Source organism: Rhinoraja longicauda, chromosome 8 (genome assembly GCF_053455715.1).
Source record: "Rhinoraja longicauda isolate Sanriku21f chromosome 8, sRhiLon1.1, whole genome shotgun sequence".
NCBI lineage: Eukaryota > Metazoa > Chordata > Chondrichthyes > Rajiformes > Arhynchobatidae > Rhinoraja > Rhinoraja longicauda.
This window is the reverse complement of record NC_135960.1, coordinates 15,536,901-15,559,864: the sequence shown is the minus strand read 5'-3', so window position 1 is coordinate 15,559,864 and position 22,964 is coordinate 15,536,901. Positions and strand designations below refer to the sequence as shown.

The window sequence follows — 22,964 nt, the reverse complement described above, 5'->3', positions numbered from 1 at the left end:
CCAAAGGGCCTATTTCCATGCTGTATGTTTCTATGATTCTATGTCTCTATGACTCTATGTATCTAGTCTCAATGTCTCTATGACTCTGTCTCTATGTCTCCATGCCTCTATGTTTCTATGACTATGTCTCTATGACTTTATGTCTATGTCTCTATGACTATGTCTTTATGTCTGACTCTATGCCTCTTTGACAATGTCTCTAGCCTCAATGACTCCATGTCTCTATGCCTCTATGTCGCTATGCCTCTATAACTCTATGTCCCTATAACTGTGTTGAAATGTCTCTTTGACTGAATGACAGTGTCTCCATGTCCCTATACCTCTATGACCTTTCACCGTCCGGTGCGGCCTGGAACAGGCTGTGGGATTTTCTGTGCCCGGCGGGGGCTTCAATATTGGGTGCCCCGACCGCACCGACGTGGCAACTTCAAACAGCTTGACCGCGGGAGAAGACGGCAGGGGAAGAGAAAAGACATTCTAGCCTTCCATCACAGTGAGGAGGTGACTGGAGGAGACTCACTGTGATGGATGTTTCTTTTTTTTTTTTTGTGTTGGTTGTGATTGTGTGTGAAATTGTTTATTTTTATTGCTCTATTGCTGGACTGTGGGTGACCTTTCATTTCACTGCACATCTTGTATGTGTATGTATCAAATAGACTTGACTTGACTCCATGACTTTAATTACAGAGGGGTTTTAAGAACCAGCTCTGCTAGGCGGAGGAGAGTGTTGGTAGATGGGGATTGGCTGGTTCTACGGTCTAGGAAGAAACGGAGGGCTTCGAGACCATCCTTGTGGGGGATGGAAGTGTAGAGTGACTGGACATCCATGGTAAAGATGAGGGAGTGGGGGCCTGGGAACCGGAAGTTATCGAGGAGATGGAGAGCGTGTGAGGTGTCTTGGACGTAGGTGGGGAGGGATTTAACCGGGGGGGTGATAGGATGGAGTCGAGGTAGGTGGAAATAAGTTCGGTGGGACATGAGCAGGCAGAGACAATGGGTCTGCCGGGACAGTTCTGTTTGCGGATTTTTCTGGTCCGAAGAAGGGTCTCGACCCGAAACATCGTCCGTTCCTTCTCTCCCGAGATGCTGCCTGACCTGCTGAGTTTTGTGAATAAATACCATGGCTTTAATTGTATAAGAAAATAACTGCAGATGCTGGTACAAATCGATTTATTCACAAAATGCTGGAGTAACTCAGCAGGTCAGGCAGCATCTCGGGAGAGAAGGAATGGGTGACGTTTCGGGTTGAGACCCTTCAGTCTGAAGAAGGGTCTCGACCCGAAACGTCGCCCGTTCCTTCTCTCCTGAGATGCTGCCTGACCTGCTTGAGTTACTCCAGCATTTTGTGAATAAATACCCATGGCTTTAATTGTCACTGCCACCCGCATGGAACTACATTTCCCAGGAGCCTCGGTGATCGCGAGAGGAGGCTGTGGGGGTGAGGTAATGGTGTGACGCGAGCGAGCGAGCGAGCCCCGGGGACAGAAGCGGAGCTGGAGCCGAGGAGAAGGTGTTGGTGCTGATGCGGGGATGGCAGCGAGGAGCTGAGGATGCAGATGCTAAGCCGGCAAGCACCGCTGTCCGTTTCGCAGGAGCGCCCGCTGACTGACCTTGAGAAGTTAATGCATCGATCTTGAAAGTGTTATTTCCATTGCCAGTATCAGTTTTATTTTTCTGTTTTAAATGTAACGCTCACAGTTGCACATCTTTTGATTCAGAAGCAGTAGCATCTTTAGTGACTAAAGAGGATTGCAGTGCATTGCATTGATTGCTGCCATGTTCAGCTGGAGGTGAAGGGCTCCTCACGCATTGGATCTATTCCCTTTTACCTCCTCGGAGGTTTGCTGGTGATCGATCCCCGCATTGTTGCTGGCAAAAGGGCGAGAGATGGCGGACCCAGCTGAATGCAGCATTAAAGTAATGTGCCGATTCAGGCCGTTGAATCAGTCAGAGATCCTGAGAGGAGACAAGTTCATCCCGAAATTTAAGGGCGACGACACAGTCAATCTTCTAGGGGTAGGTTTTTGCTTCCCGTTTGGAAAAAAAAATACCCCTCCAGAGGTTTTTTGTTTTTTTTGTTGTTGGAATTAAAGTTATTTTGGAGGATTTAATGGATTTAATATTGTATTGTCCAATGCTGTAATTCAGTTTTTGGGTTTCTGCTGTCAATGCACAATCGGTGTGTCTGGGGCGTAATGAGATGTCCAATGTGATTAGTCACGAAATGAACAAAACGATTGTCCAGTGTTTTTTGTGTTCACTGTTTTTGTACATTATTCACTTAGAAATACGGTGTGACCCGACGAGATTTGATTGCAGAGATTTGATCTGTGCGCATTTTCCTCTTATTTAGACAGGTAACCTCTCCCGGCAGATTTCAGTCTTTCATGTTTCATTGTTAAACCAAAACTCCAGGTAACGCCATAACTAAAATCAATTGTGACTGCTTTAAACGACGGATGGCGAAGGGATATCAGAATTGATGGTATCCTCGTTGGAATCGGAACCACCCAGAGAAGGGGAAAAAATAAACAATCTATCAGAAGCAAAGAGTAATTTTAAATACACTTTAGTCGAATTACTGGGAAACGTCACATTTTCTATTGCCCATTAGTACAGAAGGGAGCAGGGGGGGTATTATTATTATTATCGACCAGCCTGTGCCAATGCAAGGATGCTAGTCAGTGGGAATTCTGCTGTGATTAAAGTGATTGCATATTTGGCCACTTTTGTTGTCACTTTAGTGTGTTTTTTCTGCAAGGGCGATTGCAAACACCCTCGCCGTTTCTCCCTGGTTCTGCAGCCTGAAATTGATCAACATGATGTCATTGGACGCAGGGAGCAAGCGCAGTTCTGCCTCCTGTGGCATTCACTCGCACTGCTCATGATGGGGATGGGGGATGGGGGATGGGGGGGGGGGGGGGGAAGGAGGGGAGAACCCACCCATTGGCAGCAAATCTACCTACACTGTGTTGAATTGATTTATAAATTGTGACTGATGGCTTCTGCCGCCCCATTTCTGGATGCTGGTTCTTCTCGGGCACCTGCACTCCAGAATGACGCCCCATGGAACAGATTGGGAATTGAGTGTTTGGCATCCATGATATTGTGGATACTGAAACAGCCAGGTTCAAGGTGGCAGGCAGCACTGCACATTGATCATGGCTAGAGAATGAGGCTCCTTTGCTTCCACCATTTTCCCCATTGCCTTGGGTGCCTTGCACGCTATTGTATAACTGACACCAGCCAAGTCAGACCAGTTAATTGTAAGTCCACCACCTACTACATTATTATATCCTTGTTGTCTTTTGACACTGGTGCATTGTGGAATATTGACAAATGTTATGTATACCATTACTCAGTCTGCACATAGATAAAAGCCATTTAATCACAACTGATCCATGTTCCCTGTGAATATCCCCACATTCACTGCCATATCAGCACATCCCTCTATTCATTTCTTCTTGCTGTGTTTATTCTTCCTGTGTTTATTCACAAGTCGTCCATGTGATTCACTTCAGTCGCCTGAGTTAATGAACTCCATGTATTCTTGCCAGCATTTGGGGAAATAAATGTCTTCTAAATTCTTCCGTGGATTTACTGGTGGCTATGTTTAATTCATGGACCCTGCTTTTGATTAATCTCAGAAGCAAAAGCACCTTTATTTGTTTAAAAACAGTTTATAGTCACAACAACCTCTATTAAAGTCACTCCTCTCAAAATGATCTTTGAATCTTTAAACTTTCAGGTTTCTTTCCTATGTTCAACTCTTGTAATTTTTTTTATTTGTGTGAGATTTAAAAGGTTGAAATAGTCCATGAATACAGGTACAAATGATCTGAATGATTTGGGCTGTTGTCACTTCTAAGATGGGTGCCTTTTTAAAATTTTTGTTTACATAAACCTTCAGGGCAAATCACATGGGGAAGTGATAAGCACAATCTATGCTGAGTAAAAACTCCTCTTACTGGAATTAAGCCTGATTTCGATAATGACACTGCAGTGAAATATGACCAACTTTCTTTGAAATGGAATACCAGGATGGTTGAAAGGGAGGAAGCAAATGATAAGAATGGTGTGGAAGAAAAAATCCATACTGACTGGTTAAGTGTCTTTTCCAGATTTAAAGTCATTGCACATGGATTTGCAGCAGTTTCAATGACAAGCCAAAGATTTCGATATTGTTTGAAATGGATTAACAATAATACTAATAACAATAATAAATGACAGCCCAATGCTATTGCACTGCCATTTTTGCGTTATTGCTGTAGAATGCACAAAGCACCATTTGAGTGTAATTTGAGATTGCTGCTTTCAGTACAGGTTGACATCTATGTCCATGTTGAGGAGACAGCCCGCAGCTCTTGGGGACTTGGACTTCTCATTGTATTACTGCAGTCAGTACAAGTGATCTTTTTTTAAAGTTAAATGAGGTCCCAAGACATCCTTTGGAACAGTTGAGTTTTACCTAACACGACCAATTTTGCCAGGGGTTTTCATGCGGGCATCCTGAGCTACACAATTTTCCAGTCTGTTTCCTAGATATGAAGTTAGCAATGCTAAATTCTGTTGTAGACTGACTTAATATTCTCAGTGAAACATGCTGGTGTGAAATGATTGCTCCTGTCTGTGATGTACTTAATAGTAATGATTATTTCACAATGCTCTTTTCACAAATTTATCTTTCCAATTAAATTACCGAATAAACATTCTTATTTCTGACTTTGACTTATGGTTGATATAGTGAATTTTGTATATTTTTTATCAATTGATGGTAAAGCTGAAATCTAAATCTTTATACTCCAGAATCAAATGCATACGACACAAACAAAATATTATGAAACCGTGTATTAGCATCAGCAATTGAATAAATACTGTGATTATCTTTTAAGTGTTAATTGCCTATGGAGAGTAAACAGTCAACCAAGTAATCCCATATGTGAAGTAGAAGTTGGGAGCAGGAAGGAGGGATTGGGGAGCATGGAATGAGTTTGAGCCATATTTAATAAATTTGCAGTGTATGCTTTTGAGTTCAACGTGTTAACTGTAGACTAATAAAAGAGTGTAGACTAGTAAAAGAATGGCTGCCCATTCAGTGGAAGCATTTAGTTACCCCAGGTTTTTGTGTCTATCTTCCATTTAAGGAGTGGATGGGTGGATTGGCAAGTGAAGAAAACAAAGCCAGTACTTAGCATGTTACTGTGAAGGCAAAAGATTGGGCCGTTAATAAATAGGTTCCATTTCATGTTTGTCACCTTGAAGGAGTGTTATCTTTGTTACCTTTTGGGGGGGTGGGGGGGGGGGGGCAGTAATGTTTATTATCCTATTGTACATTCCTTGTTGTATTTATGTATGGAAAGACATAACATTTCCAATTACTATCTATTTCAATTAATGGTGTGCTTTTGAACTTTTACCAAAAGCTTTTCCTTAAAATGCTGGGAGATCAAAGGCCAAATGTGTTTGAAAATTTCTGAAAAATGCAAGGGGCACTAATGCAGAAACAGTAGGAGATTTCAATTATCCAACCTTTAAATAGGATGCTGTCAGTGTGAATGACGTAGAGGCCACAGAATTCTTAAGTTGTATTCAAGAGAATTTTTTTAAATCAATTAAGTAATAAGCACAAACAAAGGATGGGAGGTGTAATTCTGGATTCGGCTTTAGGTTATGAAGCTGGGCAGCTGGAAGGAATGTCAGTAACAGCTATCGTGTGAGAGTAATCATAAATCAGCTAAGCCTCCAGTCTGAAGAAGGGTCTCAACCCGAAATGTCACCCATGCTGCCTGTCCTGCTGAGTTACTCCAGCTTTTTGTGTCTATAATTCAATTAAGTGTAGCAGAGTGATGGAAAAGGACAAAGGTAAAATAAAATTAAGGGTTTAGACAATAGGCAATAGACAATAGACAATAGGTGCAGGAGTAGGCCATTCAGCCCTTTGAGCCAGCACCGCCATTCAATGCGATCATGGCTGATCACTGTCAATCAGTACCCCGTTCCTGCCTTCTCCCCATACCCCCTCACTCCGCTATCCTTAAGAGCTCTATCCAGCTCTCTCTTGAAAGCATCCAACGAACTGGCCTCCACTGCCGTCTGAGGCAGAGAATTCCACACCTTCACCACTCTCTGACTGAAAGAGTTCTTCCTCATCTCCGTTCTAAATGGCCTACCCCTTATTCTTAAACTGTGGCCCCTTGTTCTGGACTCCCCCAACATTGGGAACATGTTTCCTGCCTCTAATGTGTCCAATCCCCTAATTATCTTATATGTTTCAATAAGATCCCCCCTCATCCTTCTAAATTCCAGTGTATACAAGCCTAATTGCTCCAGCCTTTCAACATACGACAGTCCCGCCATTCCGGGAATCAACCTAGTGAACTTACGCTGCACGCCCTCAATAGCAAGAATATCCTTCCTCAAATTTGGAGACCAAAACTGCACACAGTACTCCAGGTGCGGTCTCACCAGGGCCCGGTACAACTGTAGAAGGACCTCTTTGCTCCTATACTCAACTCCTCTTGTTACGAAGGCCAACATTCCATTGGCTGTCTTCACTGCCTGCTGTACCTGCATGCTTCCTTTCAGTGACTGATGCACTAGGACACCCAGATCTCGTTGAACATCCCCTCTTCCTAACTTGACACCATTCAGATAATAATCTGCCTTTCTATTCTTACTTCCAAAGTGAATAACCTCACACTTATCTACATTAAACTGCATCTGCCATGTATCCGCCCACTCACACAACCTGTCCAAGTCACCCTGCAGCCTTATTGCATCTTCCTCACAATTCACACTACCCCCCAACTTAGTATCATCTGCAAATTTGCTAATGGTACTTTTAATCCCTTCATCTGTCATTAATGTATATCGTAAATAGCTGGGGTCCCAGCACCGAGCCTTGCGGTACCCCACTGGTCACTCACTGCCTGCCATTCCGAAAGGGACCCATTTATCCCCACTCTTTGCTTTCTGTCTGTCAACCAATTTTCTATCCATGTCAGTACCCTTCCCCCAATACCATGTGCTCTAATTTTGCCCACTAATCTCCTATGTGGGACCTTGTCGAAGGCTTTCTGAAAGTCGAGGTACACCACATCCATTGACTCTCCCCTATCAATTTTCCTAGTTACATCCTCAAAACATTCCAGTAGATTTGTCAAGCATGATTTCCCCTTCGTAAATCCATGCTGACTCGGAATGATCCTGTTACTGCTATCCAAATGCTCAGCAATTTCGTCTTTTATAATTGACTCCAGCATCTTCCCCACCACTGATGTCAGACTAACTGGTCTATAATTACCCGTTTTCTCTCTCCCTCCTTTCTTAAAAAGTGGGATAACATTTGCTATCCTCCAATCCACAGGAACTGATCCTGAATCTATAGAACATTGAAAAATGATCTCCAATGCTTCCACTATTTCTAGAGCCACCTCCTTAAGTACCCTGGATGCAGACCATCAGGCCCTGGGGATTTATCAGCCTTCAGTCCCATCAGTCCACCCAAAACCATTTCCTGCCTAATGTGGATTTCCTTCAGTTCCTCCATCACCCTAGGTTCTCCGGCCCCTAGAACATTTGGGAGATTGTGTGTATCCTCCTCAGTAAACACAGATCCAAAGTAACGGTTTAACTCGTCTGCCATTTCTTTGTTCCCCATAATAAATAATAAGTAGACATGAGGAACTGCAGATGTTGGAATCTTGAGCAAAGACACAAAGTGTTCTAAATTGGAGTAGATCCCCCCCCCCCTGTTATGAGACTGAGAAATGATTTAGGAAAAATGGACAGGAAACGACTACTTGAAAGTAAATGGGTCTCAGAGCAGTGGGAAACATTGGTGAAGAATATTAGAGGAGCTTTGGGTAAACATGTTCCATACAAAGAGTGGGGGTGTCAAGTCCTGAGCTTCCTGATTATCAAGATTCTTAAAGGCAGGATAAGGGAAAAAGGAAAACTTGCATCAGAAACTGAGAGCTCAATAAAACGAGATGTCTGGAAGATTATAGAATGTATACAAGTGTAAGCATGAAATTATAAGGTAAATTTGGAAAACAAAGTATGAAAAGTATTGCCCAGTAAGATCAAAGATGCTTTTTGTAGTGCTTAAAGAACAAGAGGACAGCTTTTGCAGGGTCTATTAAGGATGGTGAAGGGAAACTCTGAATGCAAAGGATAAATGTTAAGCATTCTTAATTTGAGAAAAAATGGACAAGAATGATAAATTGAATGTGAAAAATATGATGAGAAAGGAAGCATGAAATAAAAGGACTTGGCTAATATGAAAATGGATAAATTGCAAAGAGGTTATGCTAGAACTGTACACTGCACTGGTTAAGACCGAAGTCTAAGTACTGTCTATAATTCTGGTCACATTACTAGAAATATGTGATGATGCTGCCAACACCAGAAAGTTGCAGCCATGAGGAATGACTGCGTAAGCTATGCTCGAGGACGGTCTAAACTGATGTGCTGCAAATTACAAGTGTGAATAGGAAGAACCTATTTTCTCAACAGAGGGGCCAAAAATCACAGTCAATTGTCAAGGAACTGGTAGGAGGATTTGTTGGGGAATTGGAGCTGTTTATTTTTAATCCAATGAGTGATGGAGGTCTGGAATTCACTGCTTGAAATGATAGTAGAGGCAGAGAATGACATTATTAAAAAAAATCCTTGGATGTAAAACTGACCCTCCATGTCCAGCACATTTGGACCTGGAGCTGGGGTTAGTTGTGAACAATACAGATACAAAGGTTGAATGACATCCTAGGTTTAATTTTCTTTTAATGATTCTGTTAAAATCACACTGAAATGTTTACAATAGTTTGGCATTGTTGCTTCCTGCCATTTGATCATTCCAGCTGAACTATCTTTCTTGTGGCTATTTGAGGGACTGTTCTTGAATTACAATCCTTAAACTTTTTATTGGGGAAGAGATTGACTAAAGTGACAACTAAAAGCTCAAAAACATTAAACTATGAATGCAGATAGACACAAAATGCTGGAGTAACTGAGCGGGTCAGGCAGCATCTCTGGAGAAAAGGAATAGGTGACGTTTCAGGTTGGAATCTTTTATCAGGTCTCTCCTCGATCTCCAACAATAAAAGCACAAAAGGCAGGAAATGCCCAGCAGGTTAGGCTGCATCTATGAAGAGTGCAAGAGATGATATTTCTACCTGAAATATGAGGTTTTTTCTCCCCACTGCTGCAGGCTTTTTTTTTTCATGTTTCCATCATTAACAGTTTTTTAAAATTCTGCTGAATGGCATTTACAGCAAAATCAGGGTTATCTACCTTTGAAAATTTTGAGACCCGAAATGTCACCCATTCCTTCTCTCCAGAGATGCTGCCTGTCCTGCTGAGTTACCTCAGCATTTTGTGTCTACCTTTGGTTTAAACCAACATCTGCAGTTCCTTCCTACACATTTGGAAAATTGTTTATAGGATTACATTATTTTAAATAATAAAGTTATCAAAATGCTTAAATGTATCTAATCTGCATTGAACATTGGAGAAAAATATATTTCTACAAGTCTACTAAACCATTTGCCAAGTAAAATTTTAATTTAACATTGGAAAATATGACTTTACCGAGGGTGAAAAATGTTTACAATTGCTGTGATGGTTAAATCATCAAAATAATTGTAGGTCTTGTTGCCAATGCCTGGTCTCTTTATATGAGCACTCTAGTCTTAATTGTTACTAGAACCTGGTTATTTAAAAATCAACTGTCTACATCAGGAATATAGATAAAATAGTGTTTACTGAATTAATACAAAATTAGTCGGAGTCATTTGATAAAAATACATGCAGAAACATTTTGTGAATATGAGCAACTGCAGATAATGGTTTACACAAAAGGACACAAAGTGCTGGAGTAACTCAGGGCATATGGCACCATCGCTGGAGAACGTGAATAGGTGATATTTCGGGACCCTCCAGGTTTGGAAAAATGACATTTTGGATTGGGACCCTTCTTCAGGTTTGAAGAATGGTCCCGACACGAAATGTCACCTAACAATGTTCTCCAGAGATGCTGTCTGACCAACTGAGTTACTCCAGCACTTTGTGTCTCTATCCTGTTTACTCACTGTTTCCTTGTGCCTTTTTTATCAACTGCCTTAGCTGATAATGAATAAAGTACCATGGTAAGACTCTGGTGTCTACAACTCATTTACTTGGTGGTAAATACTGCAACTCGCTGGAAGAAAATATATAGCCAGAAGTTACCAATATATATGTCAGGGTAAAGTGACATTGGTTCTAGCTACATCATTTGAACTGCATATATTGAAAATTACTGCCAATTGTACTGCCAAAGCTCCCATTTGAGGCATGCTGCCCTTTTAAAACTCCATGGCTTTCAGTCCAGAAGTGCCACTGAGCATTTCAAGCAAGTTTTAGAAATAATCTGCTAATCAAGCAGTTAAAGTATTGCTTATTAATGAGCAACTTTTTCAATCAAGATTACTCGAGCAAATGGAGAGATAGGGAAAGATTTGTGGAAGTTGCATCTATTAAATTTGCTTTGCATTAAAGCCAAATTGGACCCTGTTTGGTATCCTGCAACTTAAAGCTGATTATTGACATTTATCAAATTGTGCGCTATGTATTGTATTTGGCTGTTGGTCTAGCCATTAATATACTTTCACTGCAGTGTCATTGTTGCTGCTGAGAATATATTCAACTGTACCAAATGTTGTGCGTTCTTCCCAACAATCTTTGTAACAATACGCGGGGTTTAAAACACAATGAACAAGAAATCATAATCAATGCAACATTATCAGATGCTTGTTTGTTTTCTAGAAATGGTTTGAAATTCATCATGCATTCAAACTTATGATTAGTTAATTTTAAATGTAACATGAGTATTCATTTTGTGTGTTTCTTTTGTGTCTGGGAAAAAATCCAAGAACAACTCCTGTAACTTCTGCAATTGTTTTGTATCAGTCGCCCACTGAGGCAAATTTGCACTGAGACGTAACTATTTTCTTGGTGTAAAAAAAATGTTTGAATCCATATTGTGCTTGATTATTTCATAATTGTCCTCTTGGAATCGGAAGAAGGTGACTGTGGCGTTTGAATCTGCAACAAGCTGCATTTTTATTTGCCGTGCATGGGACATCAAAATCTTCACATCTGCTGGTGAAATTACTGCAGAAATTGAAGAGCTGCCATTACTCAATTTTTCATTGAATCAGAGAATTGGAGAGCTTTCAACCCATCTCATCTGGCTTGTGTCAGCTCTTTGAAAGATCTATCAAATTAGTCACCCTGCCTTACTCTTTTACTAACATTTTCCCTTTTTAGGTTTGTACCATTTTACCTTTTTGAAGATATTGGTTCCATCTGCATTATCTACATTTTCTGATGGTGCAGATCATAACAATGTAAATATTTAGAAGTATTCTGCTTTGCTTGTCTCTGAATTTTGCCAGATTTAGTGTCACAGAAATAGTCTCTTTAGCCCGCGATGTCCATCTCAACCATTGATTATCTATACTAATTCTATTTTCTGGGATCTGGTGCAGTCTTCTATGCCTTGGCCTCCAAGTGCTGTCTAAGTACTACTTTAAAGTCATGATCCCCTTTAATCCTTGGGTGGCACGGTGGCTCAGGGGTAGAGTTGGTGCTTTACAGCGCTTATAGCGCTGGTGACCCACGTTCGAATCCGGTTATGGGTGCTGTCTGTATGGAGTTTGTATGTTCTCCTTGCGACCTCATGGGCTTTCTCCGAGATCTTCGGTTTCCTCCCACACTCCAAAGACGTACAGATTTGTAGGTTAATTGGCTTGATATGTGTAAATTATGTGCATGTAGGTAAGATAGTGTTAAGAAGTGTAAGAAAATAACTGCAGATGCTGGTACAAATCGAAGGTATTTATTCACAAAATGCTGGAGTAACTTAGCAGGTCAGGCAGCATCTCAGGAGAGAAGGAATGGGTGATGTTTCGGGTCGAGACTCTTCTTCAGGCAGAGGGGGACACCTGATTGAGGTATACAAATTAAGGGTATAAAATACATTCCTTGCATCCCCTCCAATTCTCCTGCCCCTTACCTTCAAACTAAGCTCTCTGGATTTATACACCTAAGCCATGTGGAAACGTTCCTTACTGCCTACCCTGTCTATGCCTCTCATAATTTGTATACCTCAATCAGGTGCCCCCCTCTGCCCCTCCCCATCCCTCCCCATCCCACCCAGTCTCTTCTGCTTCAAGTTGAGGTGGAGTCAGGTACTCTCCCAGCATTTACAAAACCTCTTGACGAGCACTTGAATCATAAGTGATAGGAGTAGAATTAGGTCATTTGGCCCATCAAGTCTGCTCCACCAACCAAATCATGGCTGATTTATCTCTCCCTCCTAACCCCATTCTCCCAATCCCCCATAACCCATATGAATCACCAAGGCATTGAAGGCTGTGAACCAAGTACAGATAAATGGGATTAGGATAAATAGGTACAGTGTTCTTCAAAACAATATCCTTCTTAGAGAAGTATTCATTTAAGATCTCATTTGCATTTGGATATAGAGGGCTTTTTTTGTGTCCTGTACAACTCTATGACTCCATGAAAACGAACCCAGTCTCTCAAAACTGAAATGTTCCATCCCAGGAAACATCCTGGTGAATCTCTTCTGCACGCTCTCCAGTGTAATCACATTTGCTGTGTATTGCGGTGACTGGAACTTCAGGGTATTTCAGCTGCGGCCAAGCCAGTGTTTAATAAAGTTGTTTACTCCATGCCCCAGCTTATGATGGCAAATATCCTGCATGCACGCTTAATAAACTTAATCACCAGTGCTGCTGCCTCAGAGATCCTTCTACACCAAGGTCCTTTTTGTTCCTCAATACTCTCTGGAGACCTCCCATTCATTATGCCTATCCTAGCTTTATTAGCCCTTTCAGCATGCATCACCTAGAACTTACTGGGACTACATTTGTTCAGCCATTGCTCAACATCAAATTACAGCTTAAGACCATCCACCTCACTATCAACAACACCACCAAGATTGATGTCATTTGTGAATTTACTAATCTTATCTTCTGCTTTCAATTTTAAATCGTTAATGTCAATCATAAATTCATGAGGCTCTCAGTACCTACCCCTGTGCTACATGACTGGTCACAGTCTTCGAATACCAAAAATAGACCTGCCTCCTATTACGAAGCCAATTTTTAAAAATCCAATTAACCTTGCCTTTGATCCCATGTTTTCTGATCTTTTGGAGCAGTCTTCTGTGCATGACCATGTCAAAATCCTTACTGAATTCCATGTGGACCATCAACTGCATCAACCTCAATACTTTGCAACCTCTTTCCAAAATTCAAGGACATTTTATACAATATTTTCCCCTGAGAAAGTCATACTGATATTTTTTATTAAATCCTTGCCTTTCAAAGTGTAAAATAATCGTGTCCCTCTGAATTTTTCTCATTAACTTCTCTCCCACTGAAATCTGATGCACTGTCTTGTAATTATTGCTTATCCTTGCGGCTTTGAAGAAAGATACCAAATTCGCTGTCAATCTGGCACCTCGCCTGTGGCACTGAATATTCAAAAATCTCTGTCTGAGCTCCAGCAATCTCTTCCTGAGCAGCCTGGAATAGATCTCATCTTTTCTGGCCCTGGGAATGTATTCTCCTTAAAGCCCACAAAGTCATCTGATGCCGACATCTGGCCCTGGAATGTATTCCCCTTGAAGTTCACATAGACATCTCATACCTCATTCTTCTGAAGAAGGGTCTCGACCCGAAACGTCACCCATTCCTTCTCTCCAGAGACGCTGCCTGGCCTGCTGAGTTACTCCAGCATTTTGTGTCTACCATCTAATACCTCACCCTTTTTAATGGTAATCTTGTTCAAGAATTTCACTGTCTCCCTTGCTGAGTTCTTTAAAACAATGTCCTCCTTAGAAAAGTATTCATTTGGGATCTCGTTTACATCTGACCCAGTTGCCTCTTTGGTCCTTATGGACCCTATTCTATCTCTTAATGTACTTGGAAATGTTTTAGAAATGTCTTTAACTCTGTTTGCAAGTGGTATTTTGTGCTCTCCTCTTAACCCTTCATTCTCTATGCTCATGTACGTTCTCCCCAATATTAAGTTCTCTAAACGTGACAGATGCACATTTTTTCCCTTTTTATTCAAACCTTGGTATCCCCCCAACAACCAAGGACCCTTGGACTTGTTGGCCTTGTCTTTCACCGTTACAGGAGCACACTGGCCCTGAACTCTCACTTTGAACAACTCCTACTTGCTGGATGAAGGCTTCCTGCAAGTAGCTATGTCCAGTCCACTTTTGCCAGTTCCTTTTTATTACACAAATTGGCCTTTACCCAATTGAGAACTTTAATTTCCAGAACATGATCAGCCATGATCACATTGAATGGCGGTGCAGGCCCGAAGGGCCGAATGGCCTCCTCCTGCACCTATTGTCTATTGTCTAACATCCTTGCCCTTTTCCATAATTATCTTGAAACTTACATTGCTCTGGTCCCTATCTGGAAAATGCTCCCCTACTGATTAGCCAGCCTCTTGGCCAGCTACATTTCCTACGCCTCTGTCCAATACGGTGCTTTCTGGATGAATTATCTACATACTGGCTCAGAAAGTTCTTCTGGATGTATTTAAAAAAAAATCTACACTCCTCAAAGCAAAAAATCTACACTCTAAATGTAGGCTTATTCTGTTGACTGCTTTGAGATCTCTACATTTCTGGTAAAGTAATTACCCTCCCTTTAAGGTCTACCCATCTGGCCTCATTTGAAGGGAATCCTCATATGAGGAGTAATGAGCTTCTTAACTAACATTGTAATGCCCCCCCCCCCCTCTTTTGCATCTCCCCTCCTTGTTGCATTGAAAGACTATACTTTTTGCAAAACACCGCACCAATTTTGGCACTTCCAATAGTATTTGGTGGTGAGTGCCTGGAACATGATGCCAGGGGTGATGATGGAGGCAGATATGATGGTGGTGCTTTTAGTTAGGCGCATGGATTTACAGGGAATGGAGGGATGCAGATCATGTGCAGGCATATGCAATTAGTTTATCCTGGCATCATGTTCGGCACAGACATTGTGGGCCGAAGGACCTGTTCCTGTATGTTTAGGACAGTGGACCTTGTTGCTTTGTTTCCTTACTCTGACAGCAGCGATAGATGAAACGCTAGAGGGTAACGTTTTGAACAAAGTTAATAAAATTTAATTTCATTTGGGTCTAAAAAATGGCTGCAAGAGGTACTGGCTTCTAAAGTCTGAAGGGTTTAATTACATAAGTGAGAGCTGGATGAGGAGCAGACATGTGTCCTTTTGCAAATGAGGCTGAGACAACAATGGATGTTACTGGTTTCGTAATGACTGACTAAATTGGACTTAATGCTGTAAGATAATTTCACCATATTCGGAAACCACTAGTTCGTAATAAATGTCGCGAAGATTGAAAGATAATTTATTTATTTTTCTCCGTTATTGATCAGTAGGTTCTTTTAAAAACTTAATGGTGTTCTCTTTTTACGTTGCTAGGTCTACAAAGGTAGGATAATGTGATGAACTAAAGGGTAAATTCCCAAAATATTCATTATTCAATGAAATTGTAAGTTTATCAATTTATTTATTACAAGAATATTTGTTTTCACTGAAGGTGAAATTATATTTTATTTATCACCATACCAATGAAAATAATGTAAGAAAATAACTGCAGATGCTGGTACAAATCGAAGGTATTTATTCACAAAATGCTGGAGTAACTCAGCAGGTCAGGCAGCATCTCAGGAGAGATTCCTTCTCTCCTGAGATGCTGCCTGACCTGCTGAGTAACTCCAGCATTTTGTGAATGAAAATAATGTGATGCTTATATATTTCTTACTATTTATCGGTGAAACAAACACGATTTCAACTTTTATTTCTCCATTGGCACCCTCCTTTTTAAATTCTTCACCCATTAAGGCAGTTTCATACAAAGTCCTCTGCATTTTCTCGTGGTACTTTGGTCTTTGAATTTGTAAATAGATAGCTTGATGTAGAGATGCTTGGATTAATTTTTGCCCATCTTTAGCGTATGAAATTGCCATGACAATTGTAGTATTTGCTGATTGAGCTACATGTGGACATTCCAGCTGAAGTGACATTTGCAGAACAAGGAGAACCTATTGCAGTAGGCAGTAGACACAAAAGATAAACACAAGAGGAATTGTTTGCTGTAAATTGAATGGACAATCTCGTGTTGAATTTAATAAGAAGTAGAAAATCCAATTTAAAAACAAAATCCTTTGAGAATAGTTACCAAGGAATGATGAAAAATATAGCTAAACTGAGAGTTTTATTGACTGGACAAAATCAGTGTTGCTGTCTTGATGTTAGCAATAAATTAGTTTAATTGGCATGTAATAATTACAATGAATAAGAATTTGGAGATACAAATTAATTCTGCAATCTGTGCTCTGAGCTAAGTGTGTGGGATTGCACATTAATCCTTTGCAATATTTTTCACGGCGAATATTGAAACTTCACTTCACAGAGTTCCATGTAATGTAATAAATTAATCCTCTGGGGTTTGAATCATAATATGGGATTGTTTGCATTTATTTAAATAAGGAGCCATTTGCTTTGACATCTCATTCAAGGTCCTCTTCTTTGTTTAAATGGTATGTATTACACTGTCAGAAGCCAGAAATATACACTAAAATCTTTAATATAAAATGGTTTATGCGCATGGACACGGTTACATTTTTATTTTGAGCAAATCTGTATTGGACCAGCTGCAGTTATTTATGATTTTTTGATGAAAATCTTATCTAATCTAGTTTGCCTAATTGCATAAAATGCAACATCCTGCATGTGTTGCCAGAAAATGCTTCCCATCCACAAAATATACTTCTCTGACCATTTTAAGGGAAATATTTTTGGGAGCCATTTTAATGGAAGATGAAGGAAATGCTTAATAGAGTAATGCAGTGGTATCACTCATTGACCCTGTTCACTGCTAACATTTTCTGAGAGAAGGATTGTAAATAATGTATTTATCCACAAGAATTTTATTTAGTCTGCCTTTTGGATAAGCACATCTTGATTATAGGAACTATACCCGGAGTCATAAATCTGTGATATGAGTAGGAAATGTTGTATGGTACTTCTATGACATACAATTTTGAATGACTATTTGAATGGGCACTACCATTACATTTATTTTTGAGTGGGTATTTGAGAGTGGGGTCTCCTCCCACGAGCGTCAGGTTCAGCTACCCTTCCATATCCATGATGATTCTGCAACAAATGAAACAACTGCAGCGAACAGAAAAGATTTTCACTGCATTTTGCTGCAAGTCAAAGCATATTGATCACTATCCCATAAAATGCTATCTAGACAGTTCAAGTGCAGTATGATATTGGCTATTCAAGTCAACTGGTTCGAAATGCGGTGGATAATAAACAGCCGATGCACATTAGCCATAATCCTGTGCTCTTAAGTAGCTGATAAGATAGGATGAATAATTTTCAAATGTTGATAAATCTAATTTGGGTGTGAGGATTAAATATAAAACCATGGGGTGATTTTACTTAAATCATTTGAGCTTTTACTTTGGATACAGGAAAGAGAAAAGAAAGGTTCATCAACTTAGAAATACTGTGTTAAAACTTGCTCTTTACATGCACTGTATTTTATCGTGCAGTAAAGGATTTCTCTTTAATATTTTATGTTTCAAATGTATACCCTGTTAACCTTCTGCGAAAATAAGGGGAGGTTAATGGTGGAAAAATCACATGGAAGTAAAAGAAAGGTTTGCATTTACATAGTGCCTTTTCGCATTTATTTTGGAATGTTGCCAAAACCCTTAAGAGTGACAGAAATGTTTTTGAAGTGTAGCCACGGTGGTAATGTAGGAATTGCTGCATCAATAACTTGAGGCTCAGTTAGTCATGGGCGAGTATGATGTTGTAGGGATCACTGAGACATGGCTACAAGAGGACCAGGGCTGGGAACTGAATATTCAGGGGTACACAACGTATAGAAAAGACAGACAGGTGGGCAGAGGGGGTGGGGTTGCTCTGATGGTAAGGAATGATATTCATTCCCTTGCAAGGGGTGACATAGAATCAGGAGATGTTGAATCAGTATGGATAGAAATGAGAAATTGTAAGGGTAAAAAGACCCTAATGGGAGTTATCTATAGGCCCCCAAACAGTAGCCTCGACATAGGGTGCAAGTTGAATCAGGAGATAAAATTGGCGTGTCAAAAATGTAATGCTACGGTGGTTATGGGAGATTTCAACATGCAGGTAGACTGGGAAAATCAGGTTGGAAATGGACCCCAGGAAAGAGAGTTTGTAGAGTGCCTTCGAGATGGATTCTTAGAACAGTTTGTACTGGAGCCTACCAGGGAGAAGGCAATTCTGGATTTAGTGTTGTGTAATGATCCTGATCTGATAAGGGGACTAGAGGTAAAAGAGCCATTAGGAGGCAGTGATCACAACATGATAAGTTTTACTCTGCAAATGGAAAGGCAGAAGGGAAAATCGGAAGTGTCGGTATTACAGTATAGCAAAGGGGATTACAGAGGCATGAGGCAGGAGCTGGCCAAAATTGATTGGAAGGAGGCCCTAGCAGGGAAGACGGTAGAACAGCAATGGCAGGTATTCCTGGGAATAATGCAGAGGTTGCAGGATCAATTTATTCCAAAGAGGTGGAAAGACTCTAAGGGGAGTAAGAGACACCTGTGGCTGACAAGGGAAGTCAGGGACAGCATAAAAATTAAGGAGAGGAAGTATAACATAGCAAAGAAGAGTGGGAAGACAGAGGATTGGGACTCTTTTAAAGAGCAACAAAAGTTAACTAAAAAGGCAATACGGGGAGAAAAGATGAGGTACGAGGGTAAACTAGCCAATAATATAAAGGAGGATAGCAAAAGTTTTTTTAGGTACGTGAAGAGGAAAAAAATAGTCAAGGCAAATGTGGGTCCCTTGAAGACAGAAGCAGGGGAATTTATTATGGGGAACAAAGAAATGGCAGACGAGTTAAACCGTTACTTTGGATCTGTCTTCACTGAGGAAGATACACACAATCTCCCAAATGTTCTAGGGGCCGGAGAACCTAGGGTGATGGAGGAACTGAAGGAAATCCACATTAGGCAGGAAATGGTTTTGGGTAGACTGATGGGACTGAAGGCTGATAAATCCCCAGGGCCTGATGGTCTGCATCCCAGAGTACTTAAGGAGGTGGCTCTAGAAATAGTGGAAGCATTGGAGATCATTTTTCAATGTTCTATAGATTCAGGATCAGTTCCTGTGGATTGGAGGATAGCAAATGTTATCCCACTTTTCAAGAAAGGAGGGAGAGAGAAAACGGGTAATTATAGACCAGTTAGTCTGACATCAGTGGTGGGGAAGATGCTGGAGTCAATTATAAAAGACGAAATTGCTGAGCATTTGGATAGCAGTAACGGGGTCATTCCGAGTCAGCATGGATTTACGAAGGGGAAATCATGCTTGACAAATCTACTGGAATTTTTTGAGGATGTAACTAGGAAAATTGACAAGGGAGAGTCAGTGGATGTGGTGTACCTCGACTTTCAGAAAGCCTTCGACAAGGTCCCACATAGGAGATTAGTGGGCAAAATTAGGGCACATGGTATTGGGGGTAGGGTACTGACATGGATAGAAAATTGGTTGACAGACAGAAAGCAAAGAGTGGGGATAAATGGGTCCCTTTCGGAATGGCAGGCAGTGACCAGTGGGGTACCGCAAGGTTCGGTGCTGGGACCCCAGCTATTTACGATATACATTAATGACTTAGATGAAGGGATTAAAAGTACCATTAGCAAATTTGCAGATGATACTAAGTTGGGGGGTAGTGTGAATTGTGAGGAAGATGCAATAAGGCTGCAGGGTGACTTGGACAGGTTAGGTGAGTGGGCGGATACATGGCAGATGCAGTTTAATGTAGATAAGTGTGAGGTTATTCACTTTGGAAGTAAGAATAGAAAGGCAGATTATTATCTGAATGGTGTCAAGTTAGGAGGAGGGGGAGTTCAATGAGATCTGGGTGTCCTAGTTCATCAGTCAATGAAAGGAAGCATGCAGGTACAGCAGGCAGTGAAGAAAGCCAATGGAATGTTGGCCTTCGTAACAAGAGGAGTTGAGTATAGGAGCAAAGAGGTCCTTCTACAGTTGTACCGGGCCCTGGTGAGACCGCACCTGGAGTACTGTGTGCAGTTTTGGTCTCCAAATTTGAGGAAGGATATTCTTGCTATGGAGGGCGTGCAGCGTAGGTTCACTAGGTTAATTCCTGGAATGGCGGGGCTGTCGTATGTTGAAAGGCTGGAGCGATTGGGCTTGTATACACTGGAATTTAGAAGGATGAGGGGGGATCTTATTGAAACATATAAGATAATTAGGGGATTGGACACATTAGAGGCAGATAACATGTTCCCAATGTTGGGGGAGTCCAGAACAAGGGGCCACAGTTTAAGAATAAGGGGTAGGCCATTTAGAACGGAGATGAGGAAGAACTTTTTCAGTCAGAGGGTGGTGAAGGTGTGGAATTCTCTGCCTCAGAAGGCAGTGGAGGCCAGTTCGTTGGATGCTTTCAAGAGAGAGCTGGATAGAGCTCTTAAGGATAGCGGAGTGAGGGGGTATGGGGAGAAGGCAGGAACGGGGTACTGATTGAGAGTGATCAGCCATGATCGCATTGAATGGCGGTGCTGGCTCGAAGGGCTGAATGGCCTACTCCTGCACCTATTGTCTATTGTCTATTGTCTATCAATGAACAGACATACTGTTAAAGAAATGTTCATGCAGGGATAAGCATTGACAGGGGCACTAAGGATATCTTGCCTGTAATTCTTTTAAATGGTGCCTCCGAGGTTTAGAGTATCTTCAGGAAAATTACCATTGTTAATTCAAATTATACATGCGCAGATAGAAAATACAGCTGAAAAATACCTAAAAAATTTACTTTCTTTCTCTCTGCTGATGCTGCAGAGTATTTCCAGTACTTCTGGTAGTACTTTATGTTAAAATGCAGTCTATTTTAACGGGACAGGAAAATGGTTCTTGCTTTTCTAGCCAAATATATTGATTTAAAAAATATCATTTGGGAAGATTGGGTCTGATCAAGACTGATTGGCAAGTACCACAAGTACCATATTGGTTGCTTGTGCTGAAATTACTCATTGATGTTTAAAGATGAATCACGAGTTACCAGCCCATTAAATTCTAAAACTAAAACTAAAAGCACGCACAGCATTTGTGGGCAAAAGGGAGAATTTTGACAGACTAAATGGTTTTCTTCTTTTATCATCTTGGATAGCTGAACCCTGAGATTCAAAAAATTAAGGGATATGAGGGATTGGCATAGAAGAAGAGTTGAGGCCAGCATAGATCAGCTGTGATCATATTGAACTAGAGGCAGTCTGGAAAAGCCTGGTGATCTACTCCTGCTCCTGCAGAGTGATCTGGGTGTCACTGCACATGAATCACAAAACGCTAGCGTGCAGGTGTTGTAAGTAGTTAGAAGAACTAACAAGATCACTAATCGCATGGAGAATAGAAGGCAAAAATAGGGAGGTAAGCCATAAGATACATAGGATATTTGTGAGACCAAATCTAGAGCACTACAATATTGTAATCTAGAGAATACAATAAAATAATCTTGTTTGAGTAATACAAGATTGGGCAAGTGTTGAAAGGTTACCAAAGCCAGATGGGAATGTCAAGTTGTGGCTGACTTTGGATCAGTCAATGTCATTGTTAAATGGTGGATCAGACTCTGGATGGAATGAGGTGGGAGGGGGTGCATTTTTGATTCCTTCTGTTTTACATTTTCTTTCTATCAGTCAGTGGAAATGAAAGGGGCTTGGGATTTTTTTTATTGCGAGGATTTTTTCATAACCTTGAAGGGATGGGTGCGTGTTGGATTAATGGTGAGATTTTCATTAAATCTGGGAAGTCTTAGAAATTGTTTTCATTTTCAGAGAAGAGAGACAGATGGAGAGAACAAAGATTACGTACTTGCCAGGATGGAGAAAGGAGATATGGAACAATGCGAGGGATGTTTGGCCATTTGGGAGATGGCGGGGAAAGTTGTTAATTACCAGTGATGTGTTCGGTAGAAATGAATGAGAATGGATAAGAGGAAAAAATAAACAATGGCGATGAGCAATGCAGTTGGTGGAAATGTGAAATATATAAATAAATGCTGGAAATATTCAGCACATGAGGGAGCATTTGTGGAGCAAGAAAAAACTGACTTAACGCATCACATTTAGAATCTTTCTTTAAAATGGGCTAGTTCTGGTGCTAACTTAAATGCTGGCTATCTGAAACTGTTGCATTTAATGTTGCATCCTGAAGAGTCCAATTTGTAAAGTTGGAAGATAAGATGCTGTATCTTGAGGTAATGTTGAGACAGGTTCACTCGTGACTTTCCAAAAGATATTGGATATAATGCTTAGGAAAGAACTGCAGATGCTGGTTTGAATTGAAGGTTGACACAAAATGCTGGAGTAACTCAGCGAGACAGGCAGCATCTCTGGAGAGAAGGAATGCGTGACGTTTTGGATCAAGACTGAAAGGTCGGATCCGAAGATGGGTCTCGACCTGAAACGTCACCCATTCCTTCTCTCCAGAAATGCTGCCTGTCCTGCTGAGTTACTCCAGCATTTTGTGTCTACCTTGGATATAATGCTTGAAGGACAGGCATGGGGGAAAAACTGAGCTAAGGTTAGGAGGCAGGGAGAGGATGCGGTTAGAACATAGAACAGTATAGCACAAGAACAGACCCTTTGGCCCACGATGTCTGTGCTGAACATGATGCCAAGACCATCTCTTATTCACCTGCCTATAATCCATATCCCTTCATTCCCTGCATATCCATATGTCTATCCAAAAGTCTCTTAAAAGCCACTATCATATCTGCCTCAAACATCACCCCTAGCAGCGCATTCCAGGAACTTGCCTGGAATATCTGTG

The 22,964-nt window shown here is 41.0% G+C and overlaps 1 protein-coding gene across 1 annotated transcript in view; it reads left to right on the top strand.

Moving 5' to 3' along the window:
* The first annotated feature begins 1,473 nt into the window (after positions 1-1,473).
* The window catches only part of kif5c (kinesin family member 5C), a 130,869-nt gene continuing 109,378 nt past the window's right edge, over positions 1,474-22,964 (top strand). The window contains exon 1 of the mRNA XM_078403358.1: positions 1,474-2,016. Coding sequence (XP_078259484.1) covers positions 1,888-2,016 — 129 coding nt within the window. The 5' untranslated portion in view covers positions 1,474-1,887. The remainder of the gene's footprint in view (positions 2,017-22,964) is intronic.